Raw genomic sequence first — 15119 nt, forward strand, 5'->3', positions numbered from 1 at the left:
TGAACATAGAAAACCACCAGTCATGGCACAGTCATGGCACATCATCGATGACACAAGGAAATTTTTAACCAAATAGTCTGGATTCCTGAATTTTGCTTTTTGAGCTTATTCAGTTTCTCTCCTCCTATAACTTAAGTAGAGCCTGGCTGTCTGGAGGTTCAGACAGTGTGCGGCACTTACATGTGATAAGAACACCTACATTCTGAGGTTGGTGGGAAGGACAGGAGTGGTGCCTCTGAGAAAGCAGAAAGGGTGAGAAGAGATGCTCTCAGAAGGGACCTGGTTAAAAGAGTCAAACTGCTTAGTATGCAAAAAATAGCAAATCTCAGCCTAGAGGCCAGAAGAGGGCCTGGAGTGGTCGCTGACCAGAGTCCTGCTGGCTCCTCCCGGGCCTGTATAGCCTGCCCGGGCTGGGCTGCAGTGAAGCCTTGGGGACGCTAGGTGGCAGCCGTGCGTTTCCAAAGGTGACTCGCCCATCAGAGCCCAGCTGGGAACCAACCCCGGAGCCCTGGAAGGGGGTGGGTGGGGGGCGTAAGAGAAACCCTCAATGCCCCCTCCCTTTCAACGGCAGAGACGGAGATTAGAAAGGGGTTCACTTAGGGTGGCTAGCCTTCCCAGAGGGATATGGGATACGCCACGATCCTCTGTGGATTCACAGGGTGGGTAAAAGCGACCCCCCTCACGTGGAGCCGCCCCGAGGGTTGGGCCTGACCCGCCCTCTCCTGCTCCCCACTCTGGCGCTGGTGGGTGTGAGTGCGGGGACGAATGTGAGTGAGGAAGGATATTCTACACCTAACTGCGTTGTTGGAGACCGCAGCCGGTTCAGTTCTGGCAGCCTTTGCGCCGTGGCGCGGGTCATTGCGCCCAGGCGCAGAATTTCGACGGCTCCCAGCGCTCATCAGCTCCAGCCTCGCGGGCTCTGCCCCTTCGGAGCTGCTGGTCCCGTCGCCGAGAGTCTGAGCGCCTCCCTCCAAGCCGGAGAGCCAGGAGAAGAGGAGGCGGCAGTGGAGAGGCCGCGGCAGGCCGGCAAGCCGGCAGGGCCGCCTTTGATGTGGGCGCGGCGCACCCAAGCGAGCTGAGCGCCCGTCCGGCCGCGCCCCGAGGGGGGAGCCCCCGGGCCCCGCATCCTCATTGTGCCGGCTCGGGCCCGGGCCCGCCCCCGGCCCCCCGCCCCCTCGCCGCCCGCGCGTAGAAAACGCCCCGGCCGCCGCCAGTGGTGGGAGGCGGCGATGCGCACGGCCGGAGAGACGCGGAGGAGGAGACATGAGCCGGCGGGCGCCCAGACGGAGCGGCCGTGACGCGTTCGTGCTGCCGCCGCGCGCCCCGGCCCCGGAGCGCTGACCCCTGGCCTGGCGCAGCCCCACGCCCCGCCTGGAGAGTGCGCCCCAGCTTCCAGACCCTCCGCGCATGCTGCCCCCGGAGTGAGTCGGGCAGCCAGCCTTCCACGGACGCCCGGACGGCCGGCCGGCCGGCAGAGAGCCAGGTTCCTCGCACCGGCGGGTGCCTCCTGCCCAGCGGCGGCCGCCTCGCAGCCCCCGCGCCAGCCCGGAGGGCGCAGCGCTCGGGAGGAGCCGCGCGGGGCGCTGATGCCGCAGGGCGCGCCGCGGAGCGCCCCGGAGCAGCAGAGTCTGCAGCAGCAGCAGCCGGCGAGGAGGGAGCAGCAGCAGCGGCGGCGGCGGCGGCGGCGGCGGCGGAGGCGCCCGGTCCCGGCCGCGCGAAGGGGACATGTGCAGGCTGGGCTAGGAGCCGCCGCCTCCCCCCCCGCCCAGCGATGTATTCAGCGCCCTCCGCCTGCACTTGCCTGTAAGCGCCCGCGCTCGGGGCTGCCCACCCGGCCCGGACGTCTGTCCGTGTGCCTGTGGCTCTGCCCGCCCCGCCGTTCTTTTGACTTTGCGGCTGCGTATCTGTCTGTCTGTGCGCGCGTTTCCCTCCCTCCAGCCCCAATGACCTCCTCTCCCTCTCTCTCCCCCGCAGGTGTTTACACTTCCTGCTGCTGTGCTTCCAGGTACAGGTACGTGGGCTCCTGACTCTGACCTTCCCCCTGCACCCACCTGCCCCTGCCTCTCGGTACGTGTCGGTCCCCTTCCCCCGCGCCGCGCCCCCTCCCTGGGCCCCACCCCTCCTGGGCGTAGAACGGTGCACCTGTTCCCAGGGCGCCGAAGGGCGGCTCCGCGTGCGCCCAGTGCGGGCGGGGAACCGGCCAAGGGCAAGGGGCTCTGTTGCTGGACTCAGGCTGGCGCGGCCCCAGTCTGCTTCGGCTGGGAGGAGACCCTCGGAGCCGGAGGGCTCAGTCGCCACAATGTGCCGGGCTCCGAGCCCCTCGGCCCCGGTGAGGAGTTAGGACGGAGGGATTTTCTCTGCCAACCGTCCGTTCACCATCTCCGCTTGCTCTTCCAAACAAAAAGGCTCCTTTCAAGCGAGTAGATTCCGAGTCCAGGGAGAAAGCTTCAGTTGTAAATTACTCTGTGGTTTCAAAGGCGTTGCAGCATTGAGAGAGAGAGATGTGGAACTAGGAGGGGAGACGGGTGAGAGGGCGCAGAGCGGGGCACAGGAGCCGAGGGCCCCTTGCCTGCGAGGCGGCTCCGAAACGGGCCGCGCTTCGCACACCCTCGCCCACGGTGGTGCAGCCCTCGGCTGCGTCCCCGCCTCGCTCCCCGCTCACTCACTCTCCTGAATCAGAAGAGGGCTTGGCGCTCAGCCTGGAAAGCACTTGCTAAAATCTGATCTGTTACTTCAGCAGCTTTCAGACTCGGGAAGGTCTTGGCACGCAGACAGTTGGAACGCTGGTGCTTCCAAAGCCGTGGAAATGAAGGAAGAGGGTTGAGGTGGGGCGGGGGGGGGGGGGGACGCGGGGGGGAAAGAGAAGAGGGACTGGGGAGCCGACTTCAGCGCCGATTAGAACCAGACCAGGCTGCCTCAGCTTGGGGTGGGGGTGTGCGGAGGAAAAGGGACTAGGAAGTGCCAGCTGCCCTAGCCCCCCACCCACCTAGAGCTCTGAGGGAGGGGCCCTCGGAGGAGCTGGACTGAGGCCAGAAGAGATTGTCTGCCCCTTTCCCCTCTGGCTGAAGGCAGGTGTCCTCCTAGGGTTAGAGAGCATGCTTAGGCCATGGATTTCTGGATCCTTGAGGTGCCAGGGGGCCCCGAGCGGGGAACGCGGAGGTTCTCCCAGGTGTGGGTGTGTTGTGCCGAGGGGACGGGCCCTCTTGCAGAGGGCGGTGGCAGTGGCTGTGGTGAAGGGCCTGCTTGGCTCCCCTCCCACTCCGAGGAGAGAATTGTTACCATCACGATGGACTTTGAGCTGCGGGCAGCTAGTTGGGACCGGGGGGCAGGAAGCGTGGATGGACAGACTGATGGGTTCTTTCCTTCTGTTGGCCAGGCTGGGGTCCCCGGTGACTCTTTGAATCAATACAACTGGAGTCAGTAACTTAAGGCTGGCTGTTTGCCAAGCAGATGTGACCCTATGTGGTGGCGGGGGCGGGGTGAGGAATGGCTGGTGTCAGAGAGAGAGGCCAGTGCCTGGCATGGCCTGCCTGGTTTGCAGCTGAGTCCCCAGGCAGAGGGCAAGCCCCAGGGTCACTCGAGGGAACTGCTTGTCCGACCTGAGTGGGAGCTCTTCCCCAGTGCCCTGAGCCTGGGGGCGGGGACAATGAAATGGGCCTGAAGTAGAGAGAGATGGTTTCAGACCTTGTTGCCCAAGCCTCCTGTTGTCTGCTGCCTCTTGGTCCTTGAAGCGGGGTCCAGGAGGGGATGCTCTGTGGTCTTCGTGTTCGCTGGGAGAATGTAAGGGAGGGAAGCTGGACTCTGCATCCCACCTTCACGTCCTGGCTAGAGCTAGAGCCCGCCTTTGGGGGGAAGAAGCTGAGGTGGTCTGTCTGGGTGAGGTCTTCAAGCAGGTGAGGGAGCCTCCCTCCCCTCCCCTCCCCTCGCTGCCCCCACCTCTCCCCTTTGCAGTCTTTCCCCTTCTAAACTGCCTTAGGTCTGACTGATGTTTTTAACTCATGGTCCATGTACCCTTGGGATGTCTAAGGATGGGATTATGGGGAAGGGGTTTGAAACAGTGTTCAACATGGTGCCCAAATATGCAGTGTCTGTGAGAGTGTTCTCACCTCCTCACGGATTTTTGAAAGCACCCGTGATGGCTGAAAGATAAAGCAACACTACCCTAGGGAGTTACAGACGAGGTTGGCAGGTGCAAGTCCTCCTTTATGCTCTGGGGCTAAAGTGGAGTGGTCTTAGAGGTGGAGATGAGGGCTGGGCCCCCACAGGAGTCCACAGGAGTCTGGAGTCTGCTCCCCGCTTCAGTGTTGGGCCACCACCAAGAGAGCAGCTATTTCCTGGACAGTGGGCACTTGGAGGGTGGCTGCGAGAGTACCCTTGGTGAGCAGGACCCAGTGAGGCTCCCCGCACGGTGGGAAGGCTCAGGACTCTGCCGTCCCCAGGACGGGCCTGAGCCCCAGGTCCATCTTTCCCTATGCATGGACCTTTGTGAGACTTAGTTTCATCGTGGGTGGCCCTGAGGATGAAATGGCATATGATAAGGTGTGGAAGAGGTTTGTGAATTCTCATCACCCAGGAGGGCACATGTCTCTGTCGGAAGCTCTATATACCTAATGCCATTCCCTCCCCAGGCCTAGTGTTTTGGAGAACTGGTCCAGTCCTAGCAGTGTAGTTTCTGGGCTCCTCCCTCTTCCCATCTATTAGCCACCAAGCCCCCAGCGGGCCCCCTGCCCCCAGCCACATTTCCTTGAGCACAGTCAATGCCAGACACTGCCCCCAGCCCGCAATGTGGTGAGCCCCGCCCTCCCCCACCGGCAACCCCCAGGAGCGAGAAGCTGGGAATTTAATAAAATCCTTTCTCCACACGACTTGGGACACCGCGGATAGCTCAAATCGGAAGAATTTTAAAAATTTCCAAGGGGAGCAAGCGGCGTGACCAGTAAATTGCTTTTCTGCACTTGGCTGAGCGCTGACAATGACACCGGGCCGGGCCTTTCACGCAGCTCGGCCGGCACCTGCCTGACATTGTTCCTGCCGCCAGGCTCGGCTAGGTCCTGGCCTTCCCCAGACGGGCCAGCCGGGAGGCCGGAGCCCCCGGTCCTGCCTCCCACAGCGCTGCTTCCTCCCTCCCCACACTTGTTCAAGTCTGGGAGTGTCCTTCCAGGCCTTGACCTGACCACCCCTACACCTGGCCTCCTCAGTGAGGTTGTTAGAAGCTTTCTTCCAGTTCGCTGGGATGGCGAAGCCAGAGACAGAGTCCTCTGGGACTTCAAGAGAATGGAAAGCAGTCCTATTGGGTTGCACTTTTAATTTCTCAAGAAGCAGCCTCATGTATCCGTTCGTCTGACCAGTCAGGTATTCCTTCCTCACATGTTGGCTGCAAGCCTGGTTCTTGCTGGCCCTGGAACAAGGCTAGTCGCTTCCTGGCCTCATGGAGCCCCTGGTCTAGAGAGGGAGTGTACCAGATTAACAGGAGTTCCTTCAATGCCCTCCTTTCCATGATGTGAAGTGTTGAGAGGCAGGGAGTGGCCTCCTGTCTGACAGAGGGGGAAACCAAGGCTGGGGAGAAGTGACCTGCCTTTGTTGAGCAAGTTTTGCTTGTGAGAATTTCCAAGTGGCTCTTGCATTGGGAAGTTTGTTTCATTCTTGCTACCACGCGACAAGGGAGACTGAAGAAGGTGAGGATGATATTCCCATCTCCCAGATGGAGAAACTGAGGCCCAGAGTGGAGAAGCGGTTTGTTCAAGGCCACGGCTAAGCTTCAAGTCTCTGAAATCAGGATCTTGTATTCTTTCCAGCACACCAGGCAGACTTTTCGAGAAATACTGAAATGAATCAGAAGGAATTCTGATGGGGGCACTGAGTCTCCAGAGACATGCTAGGGGTCCTTAATGAGAGATCTGGTGATCTGGCTGGATCTCCATGATAGGATCCCTGTAGTTGGGGTCAGAGGCTGGTGGGGGCCTGGGGACTGTCTGTGGTTGAGGGCATCTGATCTGGTGCCTTCAGGCCCTGATTGTCCTGGAATGTTCTGGTCTGAAAGGATTTCCAAGCTAGAGGTGGGAGTTCTATAGGGGGTACAGGGCTGGTGGATACAGCCCTTTCCTCGCGTGGAAGGGGAGAAGGGCACCCTGCCAGCCTTCCTGCAGCCCAGGAGTGTCCCCTGCTCTGAGGCAAGGAGGTGGATTTTTAAAATTTCCTGTGGTTGGCACTGCCAGGGCCCAGCAAGCTCTGGGTAGCATGTCAGGGCCACAGCGTTGCCTTTTCCCTGCCCTGGCGACTGTGAGGGCGCAGTGGGCCCCCAGAAGGAGGAGGGTGGGTCAGGGAGGAGACTTTCTGCCCTCAGCTTGGCCTGATCGCATCCTGGAGCAGAGACATTCTTGGTGTGGGAACCAGGGTGCAGCCATGTCAGGCTGGCAGCCTCACCGGGAGCTCCCGCCAGATACTGCGAACTCGCTATGTGAATGAGGGTTTCTCACAGCACCTCACGAGCCGCCTGGGATTAGGAATTCTCAGATGAAGGGAGTGAGGCTCAGGGGCATGAAGTCATCTGCCCTCAGTTGCATGGCAGGAGAGCGAGGCAGAGTGGGATTCAGCTCTAGCTTGGCCACTCTGGGACCCAGGCTTATGAAACAGCACTTTCGAAGCTCCACATCGGCCAGGTTCAGAGAGTCGCTCTGCCTCGTCTTTGCTGTGTGACCTTGGGCAAGTTACTTAACCTCTCTGGGTCTCAGCTTTTGCATGGATAAAAGGGGAAGGAAACAACCAGTAAAACGGTTCCTCCTTCCTAAGGATGTGGAGCAGGGGGAGTGCAGAGCCAAGACTTTGCTCTGGGAGGACTCCCTCCGGCCCCCTGCGAGTGGCCTGAGCCCCACTTGCCCACATCTCTCCGCCTCCTGGTGACTGGGGAGAAGGAAGGGGCTGACTGCTTTCTTTCTGAGGGCAGGAGCTGTCTGATGGACTTCTGTGTGCTCCCTGTCTTGTGCTGGGTTGCGCTTGCCCCTCACTCACAGGGACCCGTGGTCACGCACTTAGGGGAGGGGAACGCCTCGGGCCCTGCAGGTGAGGCTGAGGAGAGCTGCCGGCCTGCTGTCGGCACCTTGGGTCTGAGCATAGGGATTTGTTCGGGAACATTGAAGGGTACGCAGGCCCTCAGGCTTTGGGCAGACTTGCTGATTGTGGCTGGGAGGTGGCTGGCTTTTCTTTGCTCTGACATCCAAATGGCATAAGGCCTCAAGTGCATTTAAAATACTGCTTTGCTGAGGATGGGGCCAAAGACAGGCCCGCATGGGCCGCAGAGCAGAAGCGTGCTGAGGATGCCTGGATTGGAGTCCTGGCTCCATCCCTGTCACTGGGTGACCTCCTCACTGTGCCTCAGTTTATCTACCTGGGTGTCAGTGAAGTGAGCTGGGCAGCTTCTGTGAAGCTTGACTGTGTGGGCCTTGGCACAGGAGAAATCTTGGTTTGAATCCTCTCTGTGCTGCTGAGCAGCAGTTTAGCAAATGTCTTAACCTTCCACCCTTGGGACTCAGTTTCCCCATCTGTGTAATGGAGTCATGAGAGGTACCTACTTCTTAAGGGTTGTGGTGAGGAGGGCTGAATAGGATAATGCACATAGAGCAGCCAGCACTGTGGCTACACTCAGTAAATAATGGAGTAATTGTCTTTGTTCGATGGATTATATGCTGCACAGTGCTGGAGAAAGCTAGAAGGACCTGCTCCTTGCATCGGTGATGTCAGGCCCCCTCTTGTCTGAGCACAGATCTTGGGTTTGGGTCTGAATTTTATCCTCATTGCATCACTCACAGGCTGTGTGCCCTTGGGAAAGATTTTTAACCTCTCTGAATCTCCTATCTCCTCATCAGTTGAGAAATAGGAATAGTAATACCACTCCTTGGGAACAGCATTTGAATCCATATCATGAACCTGATATGCAGTAGGCATTCAATTATGGTGTTTCTCATTAGCAATCATGGCTGACCCTGGACTGCGTTTTGAGCGGGATGAAGATATCTAAGGCTTCAGCATTTTTCCTGAATGTTCCCTGTGAATAGATGGCAGGTGCTTTGGGCAAAGTGACTTTCTAGCCTCTCCCCATCCCACCTCTGCCTCAGAACCCCTTCACACTTTGTCACTGCTCTATGGCCCAGCGCATTCTCTGCTGTGGCTCACAGGGATGAATAGGAGCTCAGGCTCTAGACTCAACCTGCCTGGGTCACACCCACCTCGGCCACTGGGAAGCTGCATGATGGAGGGAATTCTTGGCTTCGCTGTGGCTCATCTTTAACATGAGCCTCCGGGTGGGAGCTCCCCCTTGGGGTTGCCGTCGGGGTGCATTGTGGTCCCTTGGGGGAAGCACTGCTGCAGCGTTCAGTGACTATGAGCTGCAGTGACGCATTTGACTCTGGTGTTAATGTCGGGTCAGTGAGTAGTGGGGTGGGGGGAGCAGCTTCCCTGAGGGCCTGGCACCTGGACTGAACCCCCTCAACCCTGTACCAGCTGGGGGCCACAGGGTATTCAGGACCTGTCCCATCACTCAGGGACTTGAGCGAAATCTGTGCAGAGGGGCAGGGGGCTCAGGGTGCAGAGGCTGTTGTGACGAAGGGCCGTGAAACTCGACGCAGGGCACAGGGATGATCTGGCCAAGGAAGGAGTTCTATTTGCATCTTGAAAAAAGAGCAAGCTGGGTGAAGAGTCTGAGCCTGCCTCTGTGTGTGTGTGTGTGTGTGTGTGTGTGTGTGTGTGTGTGTGTGTGTGTGTGTGTGTGTGCATGCGTGCACACACAGAAAAACCTTTGCAGGCACATGGAGCAGTTCTGCATGGAGCAGGGAACATCCTGATGTGCTCAGGGGACTCCACACTGGTTGGAGTGGCTGGTGCATCAAGTTCAGGAATGGGGGTGATGTAAAAGGCCATGATGGGCCTTGAATGCCGGAATAAAGGGCTTATTTATTACCTCTTTGACGTGCAGGACCACTCTCCCCACCCAAGGGCTTCCAGGAAAAGGGACTGGAAGGAATGAGAAAGAGAGGAAAGAAGGGAGCATGGGTCCGTAGGAGTCCCGCCCCCTCCCACAAGCTGGCTCCAGGGTTGACTGGCTGCGGCACCCGTATTGACGATCTGTACAGAGAGGCTGATGTATGGGGAGGGGGCGCCCCCGGTCAGCGCCTTGGGTGGCAGCACCCCCCTCCCGTGGTGATGCTCAGCCCTGCCAATCAATACATTGACAACCCCGGGAGCTTAATGGACAGGCTGGGGGTGGGGAAGGACCCTTTGGGGGGTCACTCTGTCCTGACTGGGACGGATGTGATGAGTGTGACGGCAGAGAGGGGAGGAGCCCGTAGTTGCGGGGTGGGTGGGGGCGTGGGTCTGAGTGAGCCAAGCTCAGATTCAGGGGTGGCCTGGCCTTTCTCCTCCCCTTCCTGTCCAGGGGTGGCCACTTGGCGAACCTGACGGGCTCTGGAGCCAGAGACAGGCCCTGGTCTTGGCGCATCCGCGTTGGTCCACCTTGGGCAAAAACCCCTTGGCCTCTGTGTCTCCCTGCATCACGGGGAGGGTGATCGCGCTGACCTGCTCAGGTCCTGTGAGCAGCGAGGAAGCGGGGCCTGCAAAGTGCTTAGCCCAGCTCACTAGGTGGGTGCCAGCATTAGTTTCGCTCTCAAGGACAATAATAATCCACAGAGCTCTATGACTGGCATCAGATCCTGGGCAGGAGGCCAGGCTTGCTCTCGAGGAAGAGTTTGGGAGCTGCCTTTCAGCTTGGAGAGGGTGCTGACTCTACCAGGGACCATTCCTGGAGGGGAGTGCAGGTCTCGGGGTTGAGTCCAGAATTTGGAGAAGCTCTGAAAGCCCTTGGCATGGCCGGCCCGCCGCTGCTCCTAGAGCAGGAGGCAGGCGGTGGTGGAATGTGGCCGGAAGGCTGGGGGCTGCCTCTCCTGGGACCGGGGAGACCTTCCCTTTCTGGGCAGGCTGCCTGGAGACAGGGGCACGGGTTTTGTGAGGCCTCAGGAATGGGGACCTGGGCGGGAGGGGGCAGTCTGAGCCCATCCTCCTCTCTTAGGGAGGATGATGAGCTCAAGGCCTTCAGTCCTTTCATGTGTAATCCTCCGCCTCAGTCCCTGCCCCACTGGCTTGTGGCCAGAGTCAACTGCTTTCCTGAATGGGGGAGAGGTGGGTGACAGAGAGAAGGGCGAATGAAGCAGGCCAGGCTGAAGAGGAGGGGAGCGTACGTCCTAAGCTGAGCTGGATCCAAATCTTGATCCTTTTTTGCACCAATTCTGTGCAATGTAACCTATCTGAGCCAGCCTCAGTTTCCTAAGGTGGGAAATGGGGATAAAGATCATACCAACTCATAGGGCTGCTCTGGGGACAACATGAGATAATTTACTTAAAGTTGTTCTTAGCACAGAGGACATGCTCCATAAGTTGTGGCTGTTTTGACAATAAGACAAAAGAAAAAGAAAAAAGGTACCTATGATTACTAATGTTTTTCTGAGATAAATAATTAGAAGCAATCTCATTCTGCTGATGAGAAAACTGAGGGTTAAAGAAGTCGAATAAGTTGGTGATTTGCGATGGAGCCGGGTCACACTTGAGGTCAGTGAGTGTTAGTTACCTTGCTGAATGTGTATGATGTGGGTCCAGAGTCCAGATGTAACGTGTGTATGTAGGAGATGTGGCCGATGTTGGTGGGAGGTAGGGCCAGGAAGAAATAGGAAATTCCTGCCAACATGCCTTCAGAGCCATGAGGGACTGGGGAGATTGAAACCTGGAAGCTGGCCCTGGCGTGGGGGGCTCACCCCAGCATCTTTTCACCCGCGTTAGTTTCCCTCCAAGGTGCCTAAGAGAGGAGGCTTGGAAGGTGGGTGGGGGCTGTATGTAAAGGGCTACGTGTGGGTGCTGTGCTGTGGATAGTGGGGAGCTAGGTGGATTCTGGAATAGGGGAGCCCCCCGCCGTGAGACTGCAGGCAGAGATAGCGAGCTCTGTTCCACCAAGTACCACCGTGTCCATGCTAGGTTCCAGGGGACCACCGGGGGGTCGGACAGTTGAACCCACTGGGCTATTGTTGCCCCCGCGCAATTCCTGGGTCCAGGCATGACTATGCCCATCAGATCCCAAGCCCTCAGGTGAGGGAGGGGGCCCCCAGGAGGCAATCGTGGTCTCGGTCAGGCTTCAGGGGAACCCCCACCGCAGGCTACCTTGTTGTGGGAAAAGCCGCCTTAACCCAAAAGGCAGGTATGTGGTGGGCGGGAGAAGGAGAGCCTCTTGTAAGGCGCTGAGCTCTGCCCCAGGAGACACCCTGTCGGCCCAGCCCTGCTCACCTCGTGAGAGCTGCGGCCTTTTGATTCCGGTCACACTGCAGCCTTCCAGCACCCCTGGTGGTTATGCACCTGGACAGGTGTTAGCCGGGTAGAGAGCAGCTCTGACTGCTCTAGGAAGGCCTGGTAGACGGGCCCCCCTTGGGCAGTGAGGCCAAGTAGCAGGAAAGGGGAGGCAGAGGACGCTCCTGAGCGGTCCTGCTCTGCCTGAGCTCCACAGGCAGACCCCGGAGAGGTGGACTGGCGCGGGTGCCTCCCCCACGGGAGCCGAAGACGTTTGACGAGGGGCCATGTCTTGAGGTCTTCTTAGCAGAGCGCCTGGGACAGAGGAGAGCTTAGCAATTGATGGCTTTAAAAACCCTCTCTTGGCACTTAGCTCATCTGGTTAGTAAGTGGTGGGCTGATTTTGGCTGCCAGGACCCCCTCATCCTAGCCGCAGTAATACCGCAAACATTTGCCAGGTGCGAAGGTGGAGATTCAGGGATGCACCAGGTAAACTGGACCCTGGGGACAATGAGCAATGCACTGCAGTGGTGCCCAGAGGCTATAACCCAACCTGAGGCCAGAGGAAAGGATAAGGTGCCTTCCAGGGGAGGGACCTGGGGGCAGGGGCCAGCCAGGCAGCGGGGACTGGGTGCCTTTTTTTTTAACTTTTTATTTTGTATTGTAGACCCAGGTGGCGCAGCAGTAAAGAGTCCACATGCAATGCAAGAGACTTGGGTTCAATCCCTGGGTTGGGAAGATCCTCTGGAGGAGGAAATGGCAGCCCCCTCTAGTATTCTTGCCTGGAGAATCCCACGGACAGAAGAGCCTAGTGGGCTACAGTCCATGGGGTTGCGAAAGAGTCGGACACAACTGAGTACACATGCAAGGCTTTATCCAGGGCTCTTGTTTTGTGTTGGGGTGTTTCTGATTGACAGTGCTGTGATCATTTTGGGTGGACAGCAAAGGGACTCAGCCATGAGGATCCGGCCCGTGCAAAGACCTGCAGCCCCCGAGGTCCCACCCAGGAAGCCCAGGGCGCTCCCCGCCTTTGCAAATGGACGGACTCTGACTTCATGTCAGAGGTCACCCAGTGATCTCCCTCGGGACTGACCTGGCCACAGAGTGCGGTTCAAATGGTGGGAGCTGGCCAAGATGGATTGTCCCCACATCCTGGGAATAGCCCCCGGATAGCCCTGCTGACCCTGGGTCACCCGGCCGCCTCTGCCCAGTGGGCCAGGAGGAAAATCGTTAACGGGAGGCTGGCTTCCGGGGCAGGACAGCACCCCTCGGGGACCGGGGGTGAGGAGATTGGTTTGACCTCTGGTCAATAAGGTCTCCTGTGAGCAGGAGGAGATCTGGAGAAGAGGGAAGGAGGCCGGAGGCCTGGCCTTGGGGAAGGGGACAGGGCCGGCCCACCTTGGAAAGTCATTCCACAGGCCTCGCGGGTGTGGGCCTCGGGGGCACACAAGCTCTACCCTCCCTGAGACCCAGGGTGTGACAGGAAGCGGGTCCCAAGTATGAGAACTGGCTCTGAATGGGCTGGCCACGGAAGGTCGTGCAAGTGAAAAGTGTGCACGCTTGGTGTGCTGGTGAACAGACCCTGTGCCCCTGGGCAGTGCGGTTCAGAGCAACCAACTAAGTTTTCTGAGCCTTGGTTTCTGCATGTGCTAAATGGGGCGATAAGCGTTCCTATGGCCTAGGGCTTTCGGGATGATCAAAAGCACTGACGTCTTCCCAAACTGTCTTCTGAGCAGCTCAAGTGCCTTGTCCCTAAGGACGTGAGAGTGTGATCTATTTCTGCCATGGGGAGGCTTCTGTTTATGGGGTTTCACCAAGAGCCTCTTAAAGGTATCCCTGGTATCCTCCCAGTAGTTTTTTTATTCTAATATCTATTTCCTGGGCTATGCTGGGTCTTAGTTGTGGGACAGGTGATCTTTGGTCTTCATCGCAGCATATGGCATCCTTAGTCATGGCTTGTGGGGCCTAGTTCCCTGACCAGGGATCGAACTCAGGCCTCCCGTATTCGGAGCATGGAGTCTCAGCTGCTCCACCACCAGGGAGGCCCCGCTTGGTAATTATCTATGCCTGCGGAGCCCTTGGTTCTGTGCCAGGCAACTGTTCTAAGACTGTGTGTAATATTCATAGCAGCCCATGAGGTGGGCATCATTGTCACCTCTCAGTGACTTGCCTGGGGACCCTTAGCTCAGGAGTGACTGGCCCTGGGTTTTGAACCTCGGCCCTCTCCCATCTGCACTGGTGGGGCAGGCGGGGCCCAGTGAGGTGGAGCTGAAATCAGCACTTTGGCGACCGTACAGCTTGGGGCTGACTCTGCCATGGCCTGATCGGTGACCGTGTCGGTTCAGCTTCAGAGCCTCAGTTTCCTCAAGTGTCACGTGGGATAATGTTTCCACCATGAGGGTGATAGTGAAGGTTAAATAACGTGGTCCAGCTGAAGTGCCTGCGAGGCTCAGGCTGGGTGGGAGGATGCGTACAGGTCAGCCAGGGCACAGAGACCTGGGCTTGGGCATAAGCAAGTAAGTGTGTTAGTCACTCAGTCGTGTCTGACTCTTTGCGACCCCATGGGATGTAGCCTACAAAACTCCTCTGTCCATGGGATTCTCCAGGCAAGAATGCTGGAGTGAGTAGCCATTCCCTTCTCCAGGGGATCTTCCTGACTCAGGGATTGAACCCAGGTCTCCTGCATTGCAGACAAATTCTTTACTATCTGAGACACCTGGGAAGCCTGGGCATGGGGTGTAGAAATAAGGAAAACAGCTCCTGCCCTGAGGAGCTCCACAGCTGAGGGGTGAGACACATGCTCAGGCAGTCCTGATTCCAAGAGCTCTTCCATGAGCTGAATGGGGTCTTGCTCACATAGGAATGGGGTCCTGAAAGCCTAGCAGGCCTAGAACAAACTTGGAGTGCTGTCTGGACTTCAAGAATGACTCAGCTTTCTGGTTAAATGGGCTGGGACAGGCATGCGATTATCAGGGCACAGGGAAATCTAGTGGTGCTAGTGGTAAAAAAACCCTGCTTGCCAAGGCAGATGTAAAAGACCGTGAGTTTGATCCCTCGGTTGGGAAAATCCCTGGAGAAGGGCATGGCAACCCACTCTAGTACTCTTCCTGGGAGAATCCCATGGACAGGGGAGCCTGGTGGGCTACAGTTCATAGGGTCACAAAGAGTCGGACATGGCTGAAGTGACTTAGCACGCATGCAGGGAAACCTCATTTAATGCTACATGGGATGACAGGACCCCAGATCTTTTCAATGTTAGCTTGTTCATTCATTCATTCATTCATTTGACAAATGTTTGAGTTTCTACTATGCTGAGTGCTGGGGATATAGTAGCAAACAAGTCAGGGAGACAGACAAATACCAGAGAAGTAGATGTTATGTCAGGTTGATGAATACCAGAAAGAGAATCAAAGCATGGTAGAGAGATGAAGAGTGACAAAAGTGGGGGCTGCCCCAGAGAAGCAGTCAAGGAAGTCCTGTCTCAGGATGTGACATTTGAGCAGAGACTCCAGTGAGTCGGAGGGACCAGAGGGCAAAAATCTGGGAAAGAGCAGTGAAACAGGGCAGAGCAAGTGCAAAGGCCCCGAGGCGCCCGTTGGGTTTTCTGTTTGGAATGCTCAGAGGCATGCTGAGGCAGCCAGTGTAACTGGGGGGAAGAAGTGGTAGGAGATGGAGGTGGAAAAGTGGCCAGGGGCACCTCTCGCGGGGCTTTGAGGCCACGATGGGGACCTTTATAAAAATGTGATGGGAAGGGACTTCCCTGGCAGCCCTGTGGTTAAGGCTTTGCCTTCCAAGGCAGA

At 57.8% G+C, this 15119-nt stretch overlaps 1 protein-coding gene across 1 annotated transcript in view; it reads left to right on the forward strand.

The window, feature by feature from the left end:
* Window positions 1-1217: 1217 nt before the first annotated feature.
* FGF18 (fibroblast growth factor 18) overlaps window positions 1218-15119 on the forward strand; it is a 35989-nt gene continuing 22087 nt past the window's right edge. Inside the window, exons 1-2 of the mRNA XM_043489168.1 lie at window positions 1218-1803; window positions 1975-2011. Coding sequence (XP_043345103.1) covers window positions 1772-1803; window positions 1975-2011 — 69 coding nt within the window. The 5' untranslated portion in view covers window positions 1218-1771. The remainder of the gene's footprint in view (window positions 1804-1974; window positions 2012-15119) is intronic.

This window comes from Cervus canadensis, chromosome 16 (genome assembly GCF_019320065.1).
Source record: "Cervus canadensis isolate Bull #8, Minnesota chromosome 16, ASM1932006v1, whole genome shotgun sequence".
In the NCBI taxonomy this organism is placed as follows: Eukaryota; Metazoa; Chordata; class Mammalia; order Artiodactyla; family Cervidae; genus Cervus; species Cervus canadensis.